The 25,409-nt window shown below is 41.0% G+C and overlaps 1 protein-coding gene across 3 annotated transcripts in view; it reads right to left on the bottom strand.

Annotated features, from left to right (window-relative positions):
* The window catches only part of ptpn12 (protein tyrosine phosphatase non-receptor type 12), a 57,346-nt gene extending 42,218 nt beyond the window's left edge, over positions 1 to 15,128 (bottom strand). For 2 of the 3 annotated variants that reach the window (XM_047389865.1, XM_047389864.1), the window contains exon 1: positions 14,544 to 15,128. In XM_047389865.1, coding sequence (XP_047245821.1) covers positions 14,544 to 14,645 — 102 coding nt within the window. In that variant the 5' untranslated portion in view covers positions 14,646 to 15,128. The remainder of the gene's footprint in view (positions 1 to 14,543) is intronic. The other variant, XM_047389866.1, reaches the window with a different exon arrangement.
* Positions 15,129 to 25,409: the final 10,281 nt, after the last annotated feature.

Below are 25,409 nucleotides of genomic sequence, written 5' to 3'. Positions count from 1 at the left end.
AAAATAATAATATTTATTTCACTGAATAAATGCACCCAATTTAAAAGTCAACCTTTAACACTTTTTAACAGGGGAGCCAACAAATTGTCTGCATCTGTGTGGCTGTCATCAGCAGGTACATGTCTGCAGCTAAAAATTGATTTAAATAAAAAATGTAGTCCACATAGTATGTCAGCAAAAAGGGTTAAATTGTATTAGTTGGGTTATAATTTCCCTCTCTGGATCCAGGACTGCAGCAGGAAGCAGATGTGGACAACCTCATATAATCCCAGTCATCTGGGACAGGGGGTCATTATGTGTTCAGTGTGTCCAAAGTTTGTAGCTATTGCTTCCCAGCTCAAATTTATTCACTTTGTATCAGAAGAAAAACCGCAGAGATTAATTTCTCAAGTCAGATTGTAAATGTATCCCCCACTGTGTGATTATAGTTTTTTTTTTCAACACGACCTAATCTGAATTTTCTGTATGCTTATTTGCTTTTTCTTTTGCGTTCTCATACATACAACGCCACTCATCCACAGAACCATTTCCTTTCACATAAATCACATAATACCAGAAGACGGCATCACTTGAAATTTCCTGTGTGCTGGCGTGTGTGGTCTCCTTATCTGGATCAATTAGGTTCTACTGCCATGTCGGTGGGTCAGCTCACTTTCATCCTCTAAAGCCTCACTCACACACGCACGCACGCACACACTAGAACTGCAAAGCGGAAATACTGTGTTACGGCTCTTCTCAGAAACAGCCGCCTCTGAAGCGGCTTTCTGAGTTAAGCCGTGGGAAGGGCTGGGTGAGAACCAAGGAGACTTGTGACAAGAGAAGAAATTGGGAAGTTGTGTTTCATGGTGTAGTAACACGAGGCGGGCAGACAGTAGTCGCCACACACAAACGCACTGAGAAACAGCAGCCGAGCCCTGCGGTGCGCCCCTCTGCACCCACGAACAAAAACAAGCTCGTAAAAGCTCAGATGAACAAACACAGCTGGATTCTGAGCGAACACAACCATCGAATCACATTTTATCAGCCTTTCACTATGCATATACATTAGGAAGGCCCCACTATACTTAAGCTGAGATGCAAATATACTTTGGAAATTGATCAGTGCTTTTGTTGAAATTTAGCCATCTTAGATTGAAAAGGAATGCAAATCGGCATGTGACTGGACAAACATCTGTGCACGTTTACAGTGCATGCCAAGAGCATTTATTGGGCTAGAAATTATTCACAGCCACAAACTTTATTTTGTTCAAATTTTATGGTACAGATCAATGAAAGCAGCAGATATTTGTTAGGTGGAGAAAAAATTGCACGTAGTTCTCATAATTTCTTTTCAAATTAAAACCACAAAAATGTGGATCGCATTTATATTTAGTCCTCTTTACTCCAAACTCCACTAATAAAATCCAGAATATCCAGCTGGTGCATTGAACAGATGAGGTCAAATTTACTGTATTAGTCTACATCCAAAACGCAATGTGCGGTGGAAAACTAGCAATGCGCATCATCCTGACCACCCACCCACACAGAAACATGACGATGGCAGCATCATGCTGTGGGGATGCTTTTCTTTAGCAGGGACAGGGCAGCTGCTTGAAATGGGTTGGTGGAGGTTCACCTTCCAGCAGAGCAGCAACCGGAAGCATCGGCCAGAGCTACAATGGAACAATTTCTAGCAAATTCATATTCAAGGGTTAGAATAGTCCACTCAAAGTCCAGACATAAATGTGACGTATATAAATTAAGTCTATAATATTTTAGTCTACTTCACAATTATAAGCTACTCTGCGTTAATCTATTCAATAAAATCCCAATAAAATACTTTGGAGGTTGTGTTGGCATTGTAATTATTTTATGTTCATTAATTATTTTTCCTTAATCATCATCTAAACTATCTTAAAGAAGCTTTAACAACTGTCTGGTTTCTGTCTCCTGGCTCATTTTCGGCATGCCTCCCCTGGTGATTCTGAAATGACACCACGGCGTGCCGGACATCCACCAGGTGGTCAATGATTTAACCAACAGTAAGGCTGAATTGACCGTTTTCTAGCTTCTCCATTTTGATCTTAAATCCTGGATTAAAATTATACTGTAATTTGCCATCTCTTCTTTTTCTCACAGCTACATATAATCTTCATACCTCTATGCACTTAAACACAGGGTTGCATGGCAAAGTTCATGTATGTTTGTGTAAAAGACAAATGTAAAAGCTATAATAAAAATAAAAAAAAGAACCTTATTAAAAGCCGTTAACGCGCACACACACCAGCACACGTTTCCCTTTTCTGCCTCTCATCTGTGTTTTTTTTTATGTCTCGTGAACAAAACACTCCACAGAAGCGCGTGTGTTGCACGTTTTTGCTTCCTTTGATGTGCTGATTTGGAGTCATCAGCATGCAGAGGTGTGGCAGGAACGCACACAAATACACACACAGAACTGAACTCCTAAACCCCGTCTAGACTGCATTATTGAGCTCCACTGTAGCTACATGAGCGTTTTATGTTGGCACACTTAACAGTTGGTGTGAGAATATCAAAGCTGCTGCTGTGACACAACATAAAGGTAGCGGCTCACACAGATCTGTGCTTCTTGTAGTTTCCGGCTGTACAACCAGTTTCCTGTCTTTGCTTCGAGCTCCTTTAATTTCTTCTCGAGTCAAAATATTTGTGGCTTCACCTGCTGACAACTTTAAACACCTTATATTCCAGAAAAGCAGAGCTTAATTGATGAACGAGAAAAACGAAAAAAGGCATGTGTAAAAAAAGAAACAGAAATGCTCAAAAATAGATTTATAGAAATAATTTTCGCTTGTCTCAGAGCACTCAGATTAAATTATTTTATACAATTGATGCAGATTTCTTATATACAGGTCCTTCTCAAAATATTAGCATATTGTGATAAAGTTCATTATTTTCCATAATGTAATGATGAAAATTTAACATTCATATATTTTAGATTCATTGCACACTAACTGAAATATTTCAGGTCTTTTATTGTCTTAATACGGATGATTTTGGCATACAGCTCATGAAAACCCAAAATTCCTATCTCACAAAATTAGCATATCATTAAAAGGGTCTCTAAACGAGCTACGAACCTAATCATCTGAATCAACGAGTTAACTCTAAACACCTGCAAAAGATTCCTGAGGCCTTTAAAACTCCCAGCCTGGTTCATCACTCAAAACCCCAATCATGGGTAAGACTGCCGACCTGACTGCTGTCCAGAAGGCCACTATTGACACCCTCAAGCAAGAGGGTAAGACACAGAAAGACATTTCTGAACGAATAGGCTGTTCCCAGAGTGCTGTATCAAGGCACCTCAGTGGGAAGTCTGTGGGAAGGAAAAAGTGTGGCAGAAAACGCTGCACAACGAGAAGAGGTGACCGGACCCTGAGGAAGATTGTGGAGAAGGGCCGATTCCAGACCTTGGGGGACCTGCGGAAGCAGTGGACTGAGTCTGGAGTAGAAACATCCAGAGCCAACGTGCACAGGCGTGTGCAGGAAATGGGCTACAGGTGCCGCATTCCCCAGGTCAAGCCACTTTTGAACCAGAAACAGCGGCAGAAGCGCCTGACCTGGGCTACAGAGAAGCAGCACTGGACTGTTGCTCAGTGGTCCAAAGTACTTTTTTCGGATGAAAGCAAATTCTGCATGTCATTCGGAAATCAAGGTGCCAGAGTCTGGAGGAAGACTGGGGAGAAGGAAATGCCAAAATGCCAGAAGTCCAGTGTCAAGTACCCACAGTCAGTGATGGTCTGGGGTGCCGTGTCAGCTGCTGGTGTTGGTCCACTGTGTTTTATCAAGGGCAGGGTCAATGCAGCTAGCTATCAGGAGATTTTGGAGCACTTCATGCTTCCATCTGCTGAAAAGCTTTATGGAGATGAAGATTTCATTTTTCAGCACGACCTGGTACCTGCTCACAGTGCCAAAACCACTGGTAAATGGTTTACTGACCATGGTATCACTGTGCTCAATTGGCCTGCCAACTCTCCTGACCTGAACCCCATAGAGAATCTGTGGGATATTGTGAAGAGAACGTTGAGAGACTCAAGACCCAACACTCTGGATGAGCTAAAGGCCGCTATCGAAGCATCCTGGGCCTCCATAAGACCTCAGCAGTGCCACAGGCTGATTGCCTCCATGCCACGCCGCATTGAAGCAGTCATTTCTGCAAAAGGATTCCCGACCAAGTATTGAGTGCATAACTGTACATGATTATTTGAAGGTTGACGTTTTTTGTATTAAAAACACTTTTCTTTTATTGGTCGGATGAAATATGCTAATTTTGTGGGATAGGAATTTTGGGTTTTCATGAGCTGTATGCTAAAATCATCCGTATTAAGACAATAAAAGACCTGAAATATTTCAGTTAGTGTGCAATGAATCTAAAATATATGAATGTTAAATTTTCATCATTACATTATGGAAAATAATGAACTTTATCACAATATGCTAATATTTTGAGAAGGACCTGTATAAACAGTTTTAATATAAAAAAAAAGTAATTTAACTTGACATCTAAAAGTAAAATAATGTTCAAATAGCGTAAAAAAATTAAATCTGGTTTTGCACATTTGCCCCACATTTCAGCTGTTAGGGCGATGCCATATTAGTCAATTCAATTCAGTTTTATTTATGTAGCGCATTCTAAGAATAAACACTATGTGAAGGCACTTTGCAATGCAAACTGCTCTGGTTTATATTGAGTATGGCTAGATAGACAGACAGATGGCCAGATAGCTTCACATGATGAAGGAAGGATTCATACATCAACATCAATGTTTTGACACGCCTTAGAGCCTCCATGATTCTCAGCCACATCCTGGGACACGAGGTGGGGTGTACTGTGTCTTTTACTCTGTTTGCCAGCAGTCGTTAACGCAACAGGAGAAGGAAAGCAACATCATTTGCCGTTTAGATGCAGACGGCTATAAATCAGGATGTTTAGATCTCACACAGAGCAGATTTCCTGCGCATATACAGCCACATTACATTCACTACACCTGGTCAGGTTTACAGCAGGCAATTTGCCTTTGGAGTGTAACTGCACAACATGTGGAAAAGCAATTGTAATTGCAAAATCAGTGAGTGTCACTATCAAAAAGGATTGCTTGGACACAATCGGCAGGATATTACATTTCAAGTGTTTGATACAAACACTGTACATATAGATAGTATATCTGGCCAGCTGGACAGACTCTTGATGCAAACACCAGCATTGTTTCTTTAGCGGCAGAGATGCAGAAGCTCATGGAGAATGGTGGGGACACTGTAATGGAGCCTCCAGAACATTAGGGTTAAATGCAATCACAATTTGCAGCCTCTCAATATAATATTTTCCTGGAACTATGCAGCCCTACTCTGAAGGGTACGCTAGGAAAATGAAAGCGGTTTTAATACAAGAGGTCAGTACAACATTTGGTAAAAAATACCACAGTTTTATGCTGTGAAATAGAAATCTATAAACACAATTTAATTGCTTTCATTTAAACAGAGACATGGGAATTATTTCTACTGTTGCAAAAAGAAAAAAAACCTTTTGGTTAATACAGGTACATTAATGTTATCTATAACTTTTATTTATTGCTATGTAGATACATAGACATGAATAAATATACCGATTAAACAGCTGCTAGATTTAGCTGCAGCCTCCAGGTTCTTATTGTAGCTTTTTGCTGTATTAATCATTACTAATAAACTTTGGTTATTTGTATGTTATACTTTTACAGAGGACCCGTTTGACCTAATTAGGTCTCTGTAATTGCAGCAAAACCTGAAGCCCCTGTTGTTGAAATAAAAAACTGTTGCTATCACAATATGTATTAATGAACCTATTAATTTAATATTTTTATATTTCAGTAAATTGATTAATTATTAGTTAGGGTGAGTTTTACTTGTATATCATTTAACATATTTTTAATATTTTTTTTTGAGCTATAATTTTGAGACCATATTATTCCATGGAGGCATTTGGAAACTTAATGCAAGACATTAAATGCATTGTAATTTGTTTTTTCTACATTGAAGGATGGTGGCCCATCCACAGCTTAACTTCAGCAAATTCCTTGTCTACTGCTGGAAGCTGTGTGTTGCACTTCAACTACTAAACACACTCGCTGCATTGAAAGCATCCATGAATATGTAATATTATAAAATGGCTTGCAACAGATCCAAAAAGAGAAAATGCTGGGGGGTTTTTTTCTACCTTAATGAAGGGTTCTTTTTCAAACTCTTCTATGCCCACACAAAACTGCGGGCAAGTTTAATGCAGAACTTTTTGAGTACCGGTACTATGAAAGACGACACCCCGAATGTGGGCAAAACAATGAAAGGTAACCAAAACCGTTTGTGAGCTTTCAGTGACTGTTGATTCATGTTTTTAAAGAGGAAATGCACACTGTACAAAGTCCCAATAGTGTGATACAGAAGTCAGTAGATTTAATTGGGTTCCACCTTGAATGTGCAGTAAGTTGGACAGCTGGCTAGCTTTGCTAAAGCCATCTGATCTTCAGGACTGTCTTATGTTCTGCTGCAGCTTGGCTCAGGTTATCTTCTCCAGCTCCCCAACAACAGATAAATCACTGTCAGACTGCTTATTGTGTTGTAATATTCAATTTTCACTTTATTTCCATTTTTACCAACCTTTATTCAAATGGCCTCAGGCTATGTATCTTGCCATACTTTCCTGCTTTCTACCCTTCTTTTCAATCTTCCTTCTTCTATATCGTCATTCATTCTTCATTTCTTTCTTTACTTGCTTGCTTCCATCCTTCCTTTCTTGACATTTTTTTTCTTTTGATTCCTTCCTTTGTTGAATTCTTTTATTTTTTTTCTTCCTTTTCCTTCCTTCTTCCATCCATCCTCTCACCGGTTCTTGCCTGTTTCAATTTCATCTCTTTCCTTGCATTCTTCTTTCATTTCCCTTTTTTTCATCCATCTTTGTTTTCTTTCCTTATTTTATTTGTCCTTCCTTCTTCCTTCCATCTTGTGTTTTTTGCCAGTTTGGCATTAATAATATTTAGTTAGTTTAAAAAAGGCCAGAAGCAGACTGAGAACATTGCTTATTTAAGTCTGAAAAAATGCATGGCATTTGGACATAAAAAAGATATGCAGAAACTCTGTGCTATGCATGTCTGTTCTCGTTCTTACTGCTGAATTACATTATTTAATAAAATCCAATATAGCCAAACCTCACTAAAATGTTTAGATCCAATCTTGATTTCTCTCCAAGCAACACAATAGTGTTTGCTCTACTCATTAAATAAAGAAAAAACTGTCTCTTACCCCAGGTTGCACTAATAGCCAAGTCATGGGTTGACTGAGCAAGCTGATAACCACCTTGTGCAACAAGTAAGATGCTATCGTTTGGTTTTGGGGAAATAGCAACTTCACAGATGGACCATTTTTGCAGAACCTGTCATGGGACCGATTCCAGGATCCAACAGGATGTATTTTGTATCTAAGGCAATCAGTATTTTTAGGATAACCTGGAGCGGATTTAAAAGCTACAGCATCTTCTACAGCCAAAACTCTTAGTATGGCTAAAATAATTATGTAAACAGCTGCCCTTCAGAAACCAAGTGGAACCACAGGTCGTCCAGTTCTAAAATGTTGCAGCACCATGATCGGGACCAAAGCAAGCATGTAATTCATGACTTTTGAAAACAACAGAGGTTAACAACTACCGTATTTTGCAATAAAATTCATACATGTTGAACATTTTGAAATTCTGTCACTTTACAACCACACCCTGTATCTGTTTAATTGGGATTTTGAACGATAGACCAACAAAGTAGAGCATAACTGTGAAATACAAGAAAAACACAAACTTCCTTACACATAAAACACTTCTTGTCAGCTGCCTTTACCTGTCAACGCAACCAACCGTACTCTGGTGAAAAGTCAGACAAATCCATAATTTAAACTCTCTGGCCTACATGCAAAAATCTATGCGTATCAAAGAACCAAAACTGAACATCACCTGAAAAACATTCCTTACAGTGAAACATGGTGAAGGTAGCATCATGCTGTGGGGAAAACACTTGAGACTGGATTTAAGGTTAAAACAAACATAGAACCCTGATGGTGAGTAGTCCCACCAGCATCTAGAAAAAAAACAATTCATTATTCCCATCTCAACAACATAGTTTTATGTAAAATGTTGCTTCTGGCAACATCTACTGTTTTGATTAGATAAAAAGTTATTAAGAAACTACAAATAAGTTTTAAGAACATTTTATCCTAAATATTGCTGACATAGAGAGCCTGAATGCATGGTACGTCTTCCAGTTAAAGCAGTACTTATGTTTTCATATTTTAGAATGGCCCAGTCAAAGTCCAGACCTCATTGCAACACCAAATATGTGCCAAGATTGAAAATTTGATATTGATATTTGTCAACCTTTGTGTCTCTTTACTCGGCATGCTGGCAAACGGCCCACCTGGATTCAGTAAGAACAGGTTTTCTCGATTCCAGGCTGCATGAGCTAAATCAATTAAAAAAAAAAAAATTAAAGAAACAAGATTTGCCCGAAGCTCCTGTTTAAGTTGCGAAACTTCGCTTGTGCTAATCTGGTTACTGTAACGACCATACACATATAACAGAGTCGATGCCAAAGCAAGAAAGAAAACCTTTCTTGGGAGAAGCACAATAATCCCACAGAAAACAGGAAATCAAACGCAAATGACGGTTTGCACTGAAAACTAATAAGCAGAACACAATTTTTCTTCCACTGACAACTTCTCCCTTTGAGAACTGCAAAAGTCTGTTTGATAAAGACAGTTTAACAAGGCGTGGATAACTGTAATAAATTTGAATGTTAAGTAGAGTGGAGGTAAAATGAGAAGCAACAATTATTACGTTGGAAAACACGTAGGTCCTCTCACACTGCCTAGCTGCTAGTGCCAGTCTGACTTCTGCGACCAACAGACAAACAGTTCTCATTTAGATAGTTTTGTCGGATACTTAATGTGCTGATAAGGTTTCATTCTGCAAGCTATGTAGAAAATGTTATGAAACAGGCCAAGAAAGAATGTTGCAAGCTCCAGCAAGCAGTGTGCATGAAGTAGGGAAGTAAGGAGTGTTTGTTTGCAAGTGTAGACAAATGAAGAAAAAGTTTAAATGCTCAGAGGCTTAGTCCAGCATTAGAAACCAAATATAGATTGCAGTAAAAACTACCCTCTGATCCATTTGTAGTTGTAATCCATAGTTACATTAGGTCAGAAAGCAATTACACCAATTAAATGTGTTCTACCACCCAATTTAAAATGACTGCTTAAGGCTTTGAATTGTATTTTTTAGATGTACAATTCATGCTTTCTCAGGTATTTCATAAGCCAGGGTGAGGGAGAGGCCCTATTCAGAGCCCCACATTGCAACTTCCAGAGATGCAATGGACACAAACAAATTACAGCCAGTCTGTGGTCATCAGACAAACACAATGCAATTTTGAAATCACCAATAAATCACCAATAAACTACTGTTTCTAATATCAGAAAGCTCTTCCATGTATGCAAGACAAACAATCTAAGCCAAGATGGCGCCGCAGATGGTCGCCTCGGCGTGTTAGTGCGCATTGTTTTGTTTTGTTTTTTGCTTTAAAACGGTCTTCTGTGATGGTACCCGGAGCTCTCTCACCAGAGAAGAACTCATGAACATCAGGGCTACTACACCAGAGGAGTTATTTCCAACTTTTCTGCCTACTGCTCTGGAATTTTTGGACATTCTGGTCAAAGGTGCGCTCACCTTTGTTCACGCGGTGAAACGCCGGAAGAGAGGGAAACGGGCTGGGGTGCTGGTACGTCTTCGCCAGCGTGGACTACGAACACCGTTACCTGGAATATTTCTCTCTAACGTGCGCTCACTTCCCAACAAAATGGAGGAACTACAACTGTTGTTGGGGAAAAACAGGGACTTTTATTCATCGGCAGTTTTGTGCTTCACAGAGACGTGGCTGTGTGGATTAATACCGGACTCTGCGCTGCAGCTGGCAGGATTCCAGCTCTACAGAGCGGACAGAGACACGGAACTCTCCGGCAAAGCGAAAGGTGGAGGAATCTGTTTTTACCTCAACAGTGGTTGGTGCAACGACGTGACAGTGATTCAGCAGCACTGTTCTCCAGACCTGGAATCCTTCATCATAAACTGTAAGCCTTTCTATTCCCCCCCGTGAGTTTGCTTCGTTCATCCTGGTCGGTGTTTACATCCCGCCGCAAGCTAACGTGCAGGTCGCACAGCGCATGCTCGCCGACCAGATACTGAGTGTGGAGCGGACCAACCCGGACTCCTTAGTAATCGTCGTTGGCGACTTTAACAAAGGTAATCTCACCCACGAACTCCCCAAATATAGACAGTTTATAAAATGTCCGACCAGAGAGGACAACATTCTGGATCACTGTTACACCACCATCAGAGACGCTTATCACGCCGTCCCACGTGCTGCACTGGGCCAATCCGACCACATCATGGTCCACCTGATTCCTGCATACAGGCAGAAACTAAAGCTCTGCAAACCTGTTGTGAGGACGACAAGGAAGTGGAGCAGTGAGGCTGTGGAGAATCTCCAGGCGTGTTTAGGCTGTACAGACTGGGATGTGTTCAGGACTACTACCAACAGTCTGGACGAGTACACAGAGGCTGTGACTTCCTACATCAGCTTCTGTGAGGACAGCTGTGTACCATCATGCACCAGGGTGAGTTACAACAACGACAAACCCTGGTTCACAGCTAAACTCAGAAGGTTAAGACTGGATAAGGAAGAGGCCTTCAGGAGTGGGGACAAAGACATATACAGAGAGGCTAAGTACAAGTTTGGCAAGGCAGTGAAAGAGGCCAAACGACTGTACTCTGAGAAGCTCCAAAACCAGTTTTCAGCCAACGACTCTGCGTCTGTCTGGAAAGGGCTCAAGCAAATAACCAACTACAAGCCGAAAGCCCCCCACTCCATCAACGACCGACACCTCACCAACGACCTGAACGAGTTCTACTGCCGCTTTGAAAGACAAAGGGACAGTCCTGCAACCATCCCCCACGACACCCCCCAACAGCTGCAGCCACAATCCACCACCCCCACCTCCCCAACCTCAAGAGGGGCCTTGGCACCTCCAACCCCCACCCTGAAGTTCCCCCCCACCAGCCCCCTACCCACGCCGAGGACGGCTCTTTCCATCCAGGAGAGGGACGTCAACAAACTCTTCAGGAGACAGAACCCCCGGAAAGCTGCTGGTCCGGATTCTGTCTCACCAGCCAGCCTGAAGCACTGCGCTGATCAGCTGCCTCCAGTCTTCACAGACATTTTTAACACCTCACTGGAGACATGTCATGTGCCAGCCTGCTTCAAGTCCTCCACCATCGTCCCTGTTCCCAAGAAGCCAAGGACCACAGGGCTTAATGACTTCAGACCCGTCGCCCTGACCTCTGTGGTGATGAAGTCCTTTGAGCGCCTTGTGCTCTCACACCTAAAAGACATCACCGACCCCCTCCTTGACCCCCTGCAGTTTGCCTACAGAGCCAACAGGTCTGTAGATGATGCAGTCAACCTAGCCCTTCACTTCATCCTCCGGCACCTGGACTCCACAGGAACCTACGCCAGGATCCTGTTTGTGGATTTCAGCTCTGCCTTCAACACCATCGTCCCAGTTCTGCTACAGGAGAAGCTCTCCCAGCTGAGTGTGCCCGACTCCACCTGCAGGTGGATCACTGACTTCCTGTCTGACAGGAAGCAGCGCGTGAGGCTGGGGAAGCACGTCTCTGACTCCCTGACCATCAGCACCGGTTCCCCCCAAGGCTGTGTTCTCTCTCCTCTGCTCTTCTCCCTGTACACCAACAGCTGCACCTCCAGTCACCAGTCTGTCAAGCTTCTGAAGTTTGCGGACGACACCACCCTGATCGGACTCATCTCTGATGGTGACGAGTCTGCGTACAGATGGGAGGTGGACCATCTGTTGGACTGGTGCAGCCAGAACAACCTTGAGCTCAACGCTCTAAAGACAGTAGAGGTGGTTGTGGACTTCAGGCAGAACCCAGCCCCACCTGCCCCCATCACCCTCTGTGACTCCACAATTGACACTGTGGAATCTTTCCGCTTCCTGGGAACCATCATCTCCCAGGATCTCAAGTGGGAGCCAAACATCAGCTCCCTCATCAAGAAAGCCCAGCAGAGGATGTTCTTCCTGCGGCAGCTGAAGAAATTCAACCTGCCAAAGACTATGATGGTGCACTTCTACACAGCCATCATTGAGTCCATCCTCACCTCCTCCATCACCATCTGGTACGCCGCTGCTACAGCCAAGGATAAGGGCAGGCTGCAGCGTGTCATTCGGTCTGCTGAGAAGGTGATTGGCTGCAGTCTACTGTCGCTCCAGGAACTGTACACCTCCAGGACCCTGAAGCGGGCCGGGAAGATTCTGGCTGATCCCTCCCACCCCGGTCACAGACTCTTTGAGACTCTCCCCTCTGGCAGGAGGCTGCGGTCCATCCGGACCAAAACCTCACGCCACAAGAACAGTTTTTTCCCATCTGCCACCAGCCTGGTTAACAAAGTCCGGAAACCACCCTGACACTCTCCCTTTCCCCCACACCCCCCCCCCCCTTTTTTTGCTGACAGGACACCTGTAACCTGTAACTCTATGCGTTACATTAACGCTCAGCATGGACTCCTGCTTTACTTGCACTGCTTTACTTGCACAATGATCACCTGCACTGTTGTATTGCTCTTGCATCTTATACTGCTCTATATTTACTCTCACTCACTTAAAACTGTGCACATATATTTATATTATATTGTAGATATGTTTATACTGTTTAATTTGTATTGTATTGCACCGACTACGCCAAAACAAATTCCTTGTATGTCCAAAAACGTACTTGGCAATAAAGCTTTTCTGATTCTGATTCTGATACACTAGTTATACCCATAAAGTACATGTCACAGCTGGAAACTGGGTTATGACTTCTGAACTCACACTCATTTGCCAATTTATTGAGTGCAAATAACAGTTTGGGTTGATTTTAATGGTGCTTTTTAAGTGTAGGGGTTAGTGGCACTGTTGACTGTACATGCAACCCAAGATATTGATGATATTGTTGATACATCAGCTGCAATACAGCGGACAAGATGATCCTGCAAAAGATAGTGAGGGGAGGAGCAAGGGTCTTTGTCTAATATATTCTCTGTTCAGGTTCTGTTGTCTGATTTCTCACATCCTCTCCATGCACTTTTTAAACTGCTGTCATCAAGCAAACAGTCATCAAAGGTAGAACCACCCCAGGTTGTTAAAATGCTGAAATGAACATGGCCAACTGCAATTTTCTTTGGGGTCGGGCATGACAACTCACACAAATATTCCAGCTAATTATTTTGTCTAAGGACTATAAAAGAATAAACAAGTTTACAGCAGGTCCTTTAACCGAAGTAGTAGTTGTGAAACCAACTGAAAACATAGGATCAAGATTATCCTCATTCAGCAATCAAAGAATATGTCTTTAACCCGTTTAGCATTTGACTTTCCCATCCACGATCAGAGCCAATCTCAGGCTGATTGATTGGTGAACATAACATAATTAATTATCTCTTTTGTTATCCTTCACAAAAAACTGTTAAGGTACCAAATAAACACGGTCTCATTTTGAGTTATGCTATTAGTTAGACAATAAATGTCTTCAATTTGTTATCGCCCAACTCTTGTTTGAGCGATTACTTATAGAAATACACTGATTAGGCTTTTCTTGGCCAACACCGATCGTCTTTGAGGTCTGACCTGCCGATTGTGACAAACCGATTTGTTTTTTGTAAGAACAATAACCGAAAACAAATTTGCTGCAGGTTCTTTTATAGAGGTAGTAGTTTCGAAACAGAAAATTAAGGAATTAAATTGTGTTTGGATGCATTTGATGTGTAGGGAAGAGAAAATAAATTGGACCAAAAATCAGAGCTGATCAAAGGCTTTTTCGCACTACACTGTGGAAGATCCCAAAGAAATGCAGTCTCACTTCTGTATATGCAATTAGTTATAAAAATAAATTGATTTGAAATTGCCTAGCTCTTGGTGGAGAAATCTTTATCCATTGTACATGTTTTATCTTCCTACCCCAATCCAGTCACAAAGCAATGTAAAAGGTACAGAAACAAATGTGCACCTGAAATCATATTTTAAATTATTACAGATAAAGCATTGCACTGTAACCCAACAGTTCTGATCATCAGACAAGACTGCAAAAGCTACAATTAATGAGCACGTAGTCTAGCTGCTCCAACACCTAAACATTAACAGAAAAAACTGGCCTAAGTGTGTATTTTTCATCTCTAAAATCAGAAAAAGTGGGTTGTTTCTGAGGTTTAGGAGACAATGCAAGGCCGCCATATAAATACTGGAAATGGGAGGAAAAGGAAGAGGGCAGTGTGGCCGCCCCTGCCTCACCTCCTGGGGGATACAAGGGAACCAGGAGACGGGAAGGGGAGGTGGTAGGATATGGAGGAGGTCCTGTGTGAGATAAATGTAAGATAAAAAACTCCAGGTCTATGCTCCTGGTAATTCTGACCCACCATGAAGTCGCTGCCGAAGTTGTCCTCTCCCCTGTCCTCGTCCAATTCGCTCATGGCCTTCACCCTCTGGATAAAGTTTCTCAGGATGCCGGCTTGGTCCATCCTTCAGTCCTCTTTTAATGTTTCCTTTTCCTTTAAAAATCTCTCAAACTAACAAAGTGGGAAGGGGGAAATTATACAAAAGAGGATACAGGGGGAAGGGGCAAAAATGGGTAATAAATAAAAATAAATAGGCTTCACGGGTCTTCCCAGAGAGTCATCGTCGGTCCGCTACACGACACATTTTTTATTATCGCCCCATGTTGTTTCTGCCTTCCCTTCTTTCTTCTTGACTGTTACCACAACGACAGCACTTACTCCCGAAGAAAAGGAGCAACCGGCTCTACAGCCCCGCAAACAAGTTCCTAACCGTGGCGTAGTATCAACCGTGATGACTTGGCTCTACAAGAAACGAAAAATAAAGAAAAACGGGACCCCAGAAAATAGAGCCACCCGGTCAGTATTTCCACCCCTCCCTGTCTACCTCGATTGCCACATTCACACAGTACTGCCGCTGCTGCTTGCTATTTCACTACTGGGGGGGAACATCCGGACTGGGCACAGGCAACAGGAGCTAGACCCGCCTCTTCCAGGAAACATCCGCATTTGATTGGTTACAGGAGAAACATTGTTGGAATACCATTGGATAACATGGGTGTTGCTCTACCAACTAGCTAAGTGTGATTGGACAGAACGTGTGTCCGTTTTGTTGACGCTTGTCTGAGCTTTCAGAAAATAATTTAACCTAAATGATTATATTTGAATTATTTAAATATATTTCTTATGTTTTATTGTGTAAAACTAATATCCCTTATCACAACAAGACTAGAATCAGAAACACTGGTTTATTAAATAATACTTTAAAATAAATAAATAGGTAAATAATAAAAAAGCAAAAAGAAAGTTAAGAAAACATATTGATGCTATTTGTGTTATAAATAGTATATTATGTATATTATCATTGTATACTATTATTATTATTAAAATGAAACAAACAAAAAACTGAACTGAAGCAACATAAATCTGCTCATTGTCAATGCTTCCATAAATTAAATGTGGTCAAATAAACAAACAAATAACATTGTTTCTAAACACATTACTCCACCCCTGCAACATGTCTTGCTAAAATGCTCATAGACTTTAATTTTTTTTTTCTTTCTTCATTTTGTCACATTACAATCACAAACCTCAAATATGTAATATAAATGTGTGTATCATTGTGAGCTGGAAGGGAAAAAAACAAATGATATTTATACGTTTTTACAAATAAAGATCTGAAATGTAGAATATTTGCATACAGCTTTATTTACTCTGATATCCCTAAATAAAACCAGGTTGAACCGAGTGCTTTCAGAAGTGACCTAATTCATAAACAACATAAAATTACACGTGTGTGTAAGTTTTTCTCTGTATAAATCCAGCTGTTCTGTGAAGGCCTCAGATGTTTGTTGAAGAGCAGTACTGAACAAATGGTATTATGAAGTTTGAAGAACACAGGAGACATATCAGTTATAAAGGTGCTCCGCTTTGGTCAGCTAAACATCTGTTCAGTCTATTATTTGAAAACAGGGAGAATATGGCACAACTGCAAATTTAACAAAGCATGGCTATCGACATAAACTGGCAAGTCGAGCAAGGTGATCATTAATCAAAGAAGCAGGCAAGAGGCCTTTGGTAACTGGAGGAGCTCCAAAGATCCACAGCTCAGGTAGGACAATCTGCTGACAGGACAACTGTTGTTTGGGTACTCAACAAATCTGGTATTTCAGAGTTGGAAGAAGAAAACGTTTGTTGAAAGAAAGTAGGGAGAACACCTTTTTGCCACAAACCAAGTGGGGAACATGGCAAACGTGTTGAAGAAGGCAATACGGCCAGATGGGAACAAATTATGATATTTTAGCCTGTATGCATGACAAAAAAAAAACTAAATTAAAATCACTCTGAACACACCATTACCTCAGGGCAACAGGATCATGCTTTGGAGCTACATACACATACTCATGTGTTTGAATGCCCCAGTCCAGACCTAAGTCAAATTTAGAATTTGAGGAAAGATTTATAGACAAATGATTGTCTCTAAAGCTCTCCATCCAATCTGATTGAGGTAGAGCTATTTTGTGAAAAAGAACAGGCAAAAATGTCCCCATATGTGCAAAGCTGTTAGAGACATACCCCAAATGACTTGCAGCTGTATCTGCATCAAAAGGTGGTGCTATTTAATGTTGATTAAGAGGGATAGAATACAAATGTACACTGCACTTTGCAGATTTTTCTTTGTAAATAAAAAAAAATAAATGTAAAATGTTTTCCCACCTTATACAGACCCATTCAATAATTAGAATATTTTTGAAAAGTTCATATGTTTCAGTAACTCAATTAACCAAGTGAAACACATTGAACAAAGACTGATGTTTTCAAGCCTTTATTTCTGTTAATTATATAACATCAGTCCAATAAAAAAAAAAAAATTTTTTAGAACAGAAATGTGGACTTAGCGAAAGTATGTTTAATACCTGCTTAAAATTTGTTATTTTCAAATGGTACTTTGAATTTGTCAAAATAGCCTCATCAGAACACATATTCTAATTTATTGAATATGACTGCAGTTAAGCACAACTTTATGTTGGTTTATGACCTAAAATCTAAAAAAAAATACATTGAACTCTGTGCTTGCAATGTGACAAATGGTGGAAAAGTACAAAGTCTAGGAATACTTTTCCAAGGCACTACATGTCTGTTTTTGTGGCGTCCCCACAGCATGATGCAGCCACCACCATGCTTCACCACGGGTGTGGTGTGTTCAGTATTAGTTTGCAGCCACACATAGCACGTTGCATGTAGAAGAAAAAGTTTAAGTTCTGTTTCATCTTATCTCTTGTCACTGCACCAGTTAGTTGCATTAAACGTTATTCGGGGTATCAAAGTCAAAGGGAGTGAATAAATACATATCTCACATTCAAATCTCCATTTGTATTTCTTTTTTTTTTTTTTTATAAAATTTTGAAAACGTGCCATTTTCCTTACACTTCTCAATTGAGTCTTACTTTGTGTTGGTTTAACATAAAATCCCCATGAATACATTGAAGTTTGTGGTTATAATGGGGCAAAAAATAGAAAAGGTTCGTATGGTAGGCACTCTGTGTTATGGCCCTGTATCTGACCTCACACATGCAGACATGTGAATAATATAGATGAATGACAGACTAAGAATCAGCCGCCAGGTAAACACCCTTTCTAAGATGGGCATACAAAGATTAATAGTGATGACTATCATTATATTCTTTTCTATTCATACTTGCTCTGTAGTGGAAAATGTACTTGCTTTATAATTATGTTTTGCTCCATAGAAGAGGTAACATAAAATTCATATTCGTGTATGTAAAGCAAGAATTTTTACAGCTGCAAATGTAAGAGTTAATTCAAAACTACATAATTTACAGTAAAGAGAAGAAGGTAACACACTAAAATGTTGCAATAAGAAGTAACTTCAATAAAGTCTTATGCCACAGGAACTAACCTCCAGTTAACACACACACCCACACAAAAACAAGGAATTAACCTACTTTGGTTTCTTTTAGTTCTAGCATCCATGGCAAACAAACCCATCTATTCACTGCGTGTAAGAGTGAAATAGAGAAGGGACGCTGCTGCTGTGCCAGCAAGCTTCTTGCTCATACAAACTGCTTTTTGTTGCTCTTGTCTTCTACCTATTTGCTTGTTATCTCGGTACATTTTGTATGTTTGCTTTTTTCCTCACTTCTGTTTCTGCGCTGGCCTCATTAGGTCTTTCAAGTAGCAGACTCTAATCCTGACCAGAGAATTTAAATGTACCTCTATTCCTATTTTTTAGCAGCTTCAGAGTTTTACAAGTCGACAAGCTTACTTTTTTTTATTAAACTGATCTGGTGGAAAAACCAAACACGGAGAAAGCGATCGTATAGATTTCTACTGGAGTTTGAGCATATAATTCCAAGATAAAATCCCTGGAGAGTTTCGGAAAGTCCACACATTTACATTTGTGTTGGTGTGACAGAAATAGGTTTCTTCTGGCATGACTTCAGAAAACTATGTAGATAGTGTCTGATGGTTGTTACGGAGGGTTAATGACCCTACAATGTCACTTTTTGCTACAGTGAGCTTGGAATATTTTATTTGACCTCCCTTTCCATCCAATTTCCAAGGTGGCAAGAAAAATCTCGGTCTTTAACCATAATTGTGCATTACACTTCCAGTTCTTCAACATTTTATTATCAATGTGATTGTAGATATAGACAGGTTTAGGTGCCATTTGAAGCCATTCTCTGACAGATGAAGATCAACACGCATCTACCTTGCTTGAATGACATTATGTCTTAAGAAAACATATCTATACCATGGGAAACCAGGAAGTCCTGGATTACTAACTAAACAGTCACCGACATTGTAATAGGTTTTAAAAACTCAATTATACATTTAGAAAATTTTTCAGTCACATTTCTTTTCTAGAAACAATTAAGGGTGCAAATAACAGTGGCACTGGTGATTTTGTTAAAGGCAACCCTTTCTTAATGTGGGATTTTTTTCAGCCATTCATTGAATAAACTCAAATTATGTTAGATTAAAAAAAAAAATCCAGGGTGAGATGTTACAGCAATTCAAAATCTGTTTATTTTAAGGCCTTCTACACAGGTATACCAGGAGAGTAATGTGTGAAGGGCGCTATAAATGTACGTGTTCAATTCTTCTCTTTAACAGTTCTGATACCTCTTAATAGCAGCGTATTCAGGCCGAGAATGTTACATCAGGCAAAATCAAGAAACACTATTTCATACCTTATTTTAGATCCTCCCTGAGTGTCATGGCAGCAGAGAAAAGTAGGTGTAACACTCTTTCACTTTAAGCATCAAAATGGTCACAACAAAATAAGTTTGTTTAGTTGAGATAAAAATCTAATATCTCAATAAAACAAGAAGATAAGGAGAACACCTCTTTCAAATACTGAATAACATCAGACCAGAAGGACTGGATAATTTCAGTTTGCATAGAATAGACAATGGTGAACACATTTGTGCCCTAAGCTAAATTTTCTTTTCAATGCTGATGTTGCAGTGAAACAAAAATGATATATTTAATTTTCAGAAACAAAGAATTCCTATAAGGTCAAATAAAATGCCAATATATTTGCAAACATAGAACCTACAAAGAATACATAAGATTAAAATAAACAAATGAATCCAGGTGTGTAAAAGCATTTCAGAAACCTTAAGGAATCACTGCCCTGAAAAAGCTCTCAGATCAAATTTTAATATCATACACAAGTAATCTGAGTAAATGCTAGACGTAGTTTTCAAATGTTGATTTAATTTATTAAATGGGAAAAGATTTATGTCCACACTTTGACTAGGTCCCTATAAACACTTAATTTTGCTTTTGTTGTTTAAGATCTTGAGAAGTCAATTTGGTGCTATGCTTTAGATAATAGTCTCAGTTATCCTGTTTCTTACTAGATATAACAGGAATCAAATAACAACATTTCCACTTTTGTTTCCTAGGTCCACACAGCATTTTTCTTCCAATTGGAGTCATTTGGTAAGTGAGATTTCACTCCGACATGGTTTCTGTGTATAGAGGTTCTCACTGTGGTTTACAGTGTGTCCATAATCTGTGGAAATTTGCTTTGTAACCATTTCCAAACTCATAGATGTTATTGACTTCCCCATCTTGTCTTGAATGTCTCAAGATCAGTGCATGAAATTTTGCTTTTTGAGATATTTTAGCCTACTTCATCTTGTCAGGGTCTGCTGAAGAAGTGTCTTAATTCTACAGGCCGGGCAGCAATCAGACCTGGGTGTGGCTACTGAAACTGAACTAAGCATTTGTGGTTGATCACAATAAATCATTTACCAAGAGGAGCAATTACATAGAATAGTTTTTTATTTTTTATTAAATCATGATTTGAAAACTGTATTTTATTTTTATGATAGAAGTTGTGTGTCTAGTTTATTTCTTTAAAAAATAAATTTTGGTTATCCTAACTGTATTCCGTATACTCTTAAATAAATGGTTGAAACGGTCCATTAGTCTACTGTATTGAGAGTTTTCTCTAATAGCTGTACAAAATGACCTTGTGACCTTATTTCCTTCTTTTCTCAGTGCTGGCTCTGGTTGCTCTGTACTGCATCTGACCCTGACTTTTGATCCCCATGTGGGAAAAGGAGGGCCAAAAGGTTCACTATTTCACAGCAGGGATCATTTACATATATTATTTCCCTCCCCCTCCTCCAACTATTTACTCTCTGTCCACCACTGCTGTGTTTTTTAAACTTTCAGCACAGCACACTATGTCTTACTTTTCATTCTCTGTTCCCTCCTTTTATTTCTATTTCTCCCCCTCAATTTCTTCTCTTTTCACTCTTTTTTCCTTCCTCCCTCTGTCTTTCTGGAATGTGCTGTTCAGAAGCAGCTGAGTGAAGGAATGTTGCTGTAACAAGCCCATGCATAACCCTGAAGGTAGGGAGGCTCCCTGCACTCACACACAAAAATAAAATCTTCCTCCTCATGCCGTTTGACTCTCTCCACTTTATCAAAGATTTCCACTTCCTGAGGTTCTGCTCTTCTGCAGAGGAGTGAGGAGCATGATGATGCATGTTTGAAACGTGGGGTGAAATTAGAATATCTGGTTTGCGCACACACACCATTATGTAGTAATGTGAAAAAGTTTTCCCTCTGGGCACCAAAAGGAGAGGTGAGTTACACAACTGCACCAAGCCCCTGATTACTACGTGTTTCAGGAATCAGTAATGTACTGTTAACAGTGCAGGGTAGAATTAATAGACATTGTCATGACTTTCGCGCTCGGTGACTAATCACAGTGTTACAGCAACAGACTGTGTAAAAATCAAATACCATGAGGAAATTATAGGGGTTTCACAGTTCATGAAACATCAGAAAATGCAACCTATCTGCATCACCAAAAGCCATAATGTCGAAATGAGTTTTGTTGGTGAGTCAAGCAACATGTATGTTTTTTTAAATGTACATTCATATTCAATAAATTACAATATTACTGAAAAGGTCATTTATTTCATTAACTCAATTCACTACGTAAAACACATTATATAGATTCGTTACACATTTCAAGCCTTTTTTTCTAGTAATGATGATAATTTTGCACTTGCAGCAAATGAAAACACAGCATTTAAGCTTAAAATATTACATCAGACCAATAAAAAACAATTACAGAAATGTAGGAATAATGGAAAGTATGTTTAATACCTGCTTAAAGGTTATTTTCAAACGGTACTGGCCTCATCAGAATGCCTAATTTACCTAACCAGCACAGCGCCCGGATCACTGCTGACGCAGCACCAATCTATCGATCTCACGCTCCATTTTTCCCTCATTCGTGAACAAGACCCCAAGATACATGAACTCCTCCACTTGAGGCAGGACCTCCCCCCCGACCCGGAGAAGGCGCTCTACCCTTTTCCAGCTCAAGACCATGGCCTCAGACTTCGAGGCACTGATTCTCATCCCGGCCGCTTCACACTCGGCTGCGATCTGCTCCATTGAGACCTGTAGATCACGAGCTGATGAAGCCAATAGGACCACATCATCCATAAAAAGCAGAGACGTAATCCTACAGCCACCAAAACGGATCCCCTTAACACCTTGGCTGCACCTAGAAATTCTGTCCACCTGTCTACCCCCCACAGGATTCCCCAAGGGACAAGGTCAAATGCCTTCTCCAAGTCCACAAAGCACATGTAGACTGGTTGGGCGAACTCCCATGCACCCTCCCAAGACCCTGCTGAGGGTGTAGAGCTGGTCCAGTGTTCCACGGCCAGGACGAAAACCACACTGCTCTTCCTGAATCCGGTTCAACTATCTGACTTATCCTCCTCTCTGAGGAGCTTTTTAATCACCTCGGTGATCTCAGTACCAGAGATTGGAGAGGCCCCCCCAAGATCCCCAGGCTCTGCTTCCTCAGTGGAAGACATGCCGGTGGGACTGAGGAGGTCTTCGAAGTACTCTGCCCACCGACCTACACCGTCCCGAGTTGAGTTCAGCAGCACACCCTCCCCACTGTAAACAGTGTTGGTGGTGTAACTCCTCTTGGAGTTGAAGCGCCGCCTCACGGGAGACTCCGCCAGGCGTTCCCAGCGGACCCTCAAGATTCATTTGGGTCTGCCAGGTCTGACCAGCATCCGCCGCCACCATCGGAGCCAGCTCACCACAAAGTTGTGGTCAGTGGAAAGCTTCGCTCCCCTCTTCACCCGAGTGTCCAAGACGTGCGGCCACAGATCAGATGACACGACAACAAAGTCGATCATCAAACTGCGGCCTAGGGTGTCCTGGTGCCAAGAGCACATATGACATATGGACACCCTTATGCTTGAACACGGTGTTAGTTATGGACAATCCATGACAAGCACAGAACTCCAATAACAAAACACCACTCGGGTTCAGAACAGGAGGGCCATTCTTCCCAACCACACCCTCCAGGTCTCACTGTCATTGCCAACAAGAGCGTTGAAGTCCCCCAGCAGAACAAGGGAGTCCCCCGGAGGGGCGCTCTCCAACACCCCCTCCAAGAAGTCCAAAAAGGGTGGGTAGTCTGAACTGCCGTTTGGTGCATAAGCACAAACAACAGTCACAACCCGTCCCCACACCCGTAGTCGGAGGGAGGCTACCCTCTCGTTCACCGGGGTGAACCCCAACGTGCAGGCGCCAAGATGGGGGGCAACAAGTATGCCCACCCCAGCTCGGCGCCTCTCACCAAGGACAACTCAAGAGTGGAAGAGTATCCAACCCCTTTCAAGGAGACTGGCTCCAGTGCCAGAGCCTTGCGTCGAGGTGAGCCTGACTATTTCTAGCCGGAACCTCTCTACCTCGCACACCAACTCAGCCTCCTTCCCCACCAGAGAGGTGACATTCCACTTCCCAAGAGCCAGCTTCTGCAGCCGAGGATCAGACCGCCAAGGTCTCCACCACATTGCACCCGACCCATTTGGCCCCTCCTACGGGTGGTGAGCCCATCGGAAGAGGGACCCATGTTTCCTCTTCGGGCTGTGCCTGGCCAGGCTCAATGAGTGAAAGCGTGGCCCACCTCCAGGCCTGGCTCCAGAGTGGGGCCCCGGTGACCCGCATCTGGGCGAGGGAACACTGTTTCCATCTATGGTAATCGTCATAAGGGGTCTGTGGGCTTTGTCTGATCCCTCACTTAGGACCTGTTTGCCTTGGGTGACCCTACCAGGGGCATAAAGCCCCTGACAACATAGCTCCAAGGATCGTTGGGACACTCAAACCCCTCCACCATGGTAAGGTGGCAGCCCAGGGAGGGGGTGAGATGCCCAAACCTTGGGATTTTGTTTTATAACTGAATCCAGCTTTAAACATCCGCATAACTTTCTCTCTGCTGTGTCCCTTGATCTACATGATGTTGTTTGTTCACTAATGTTCTCTAACAAACCTCCGAGGCCTTCAGAGATCTAAAAGGAGATTAAATTACACACATGTAGACTCTGTTTACCGATTAGTTGACTTCTGAAGTTAATCAGATGCTCTTGACTTTTATTTAGGGAGTAAAGGAAGCAGAATACAGAGCCATGCCACACTTTTTAGGTGTTGTGAAACAATTTGAAAACCCTGCATCATTTTCCTTTCTCTTCATAAACTGGTAATACTTTTATTGGTCACATGAAATGCATTGACATTTATGGCTTGAATGTAAAAAATTTTTTTATTATTATTAAAAACTATTGGATACTTGTTCAAGGCACTATAGATGAAATGAGAAAAAAGCATAAAAGCTGTTTGCTTTTTATTATACAGTATATTTGTGCTTCATGTAGTTTTAAGAAGCATACCCAAAGACCCTTATAAGTAGCCTCCAGGCCAGAATTTGTGGGTCACAAAGTAATGCCAGCTGTTCATTCATAAATAAATAAATATACTCATTAATAAAAATACTTGTTAGAATATTTGTCAGAATTCATCCACCTTTACAAAGCCTGTTTAAATGCCCCAATAATTTCATTCATAACTTTAAGATGCAGAAATTCCAACAAAGTCTCCAGAATACTCAGGCTTTGTGGCAAAGCATAATTGTGTTGTGGCCAATCAAGCCATCAATAAAACCTCTAATTCATTAATCACCCATTAATCAATCAACCAAGCAGTCAATCACTGCCACAGCGAAATTACTTTGTTTTATTACTGTGATCAAGGGATCTTCTGAAACATGGAGTGACTTGTTCAACTGTCTCTTGGCAGATTCCCAGCAGGTTTTCTGCCACCCTTTTAAAAGAAATGCCATCTGTCAAATCCTTTCACCCACAAAAACCCTGACAGCCAGTGTGCTGCACAAGTTTTTCTTCAGTTACATTCTGGGCACTTTATTCTTGCTAAATCTTGCAAGCTTGTGTACTTTTCCAAAGCTCTGCACTCTTGGAATAAGACAAGATTCTGTATCCTCTGGGATTTATTCATGCAATATTCTGCAGACATTTCTTCGCCTTCATAATATTCTGTCTGGAAGGTCTCAGGACACTTCTCTGGATGTCTTGGTTTAGCTTCACCTTATGCATTATGAAATCTTATACTATGGGTGGAGCATAGCCTGTCTACTTAATTATCCATCCATCTATTTCTTGATCTCCTATATCTTGTGCAGCGTTCCAGGGGACTGGTGCTATGAAGTAGCCACAGATAAATGTAAGCAAGGGAAACAATTAAATTTGTAAAAAACAATGTCTACAAAATACAAGGTTAAAAAGAGGAATATCGGGATGAGGAGATGCTGTTGAATTCAGGACAGCAACTACACTGTGAACATATAGAAAAATT

Source organism: Girardinichthys multiradiatus, chromosome 17 (genome assembly GCF_021462225.1).
Source record: "Girardinichthys multiradiatus isolate DD_20200921_A chromosome 17, DD_fGirMul_XY1, whole genome shotgun sequence".
Taxonomy (NCBI): Eukaryota; Metazoa; Chordata; class Actinopteri; order Cyprinodontiformes; family Goodeidae; genus Girardinichthys; species Girardinichthys multiradiatus.
This window is presented reverse-complemented; position numbering and strand designations above follow the sequence as displayed.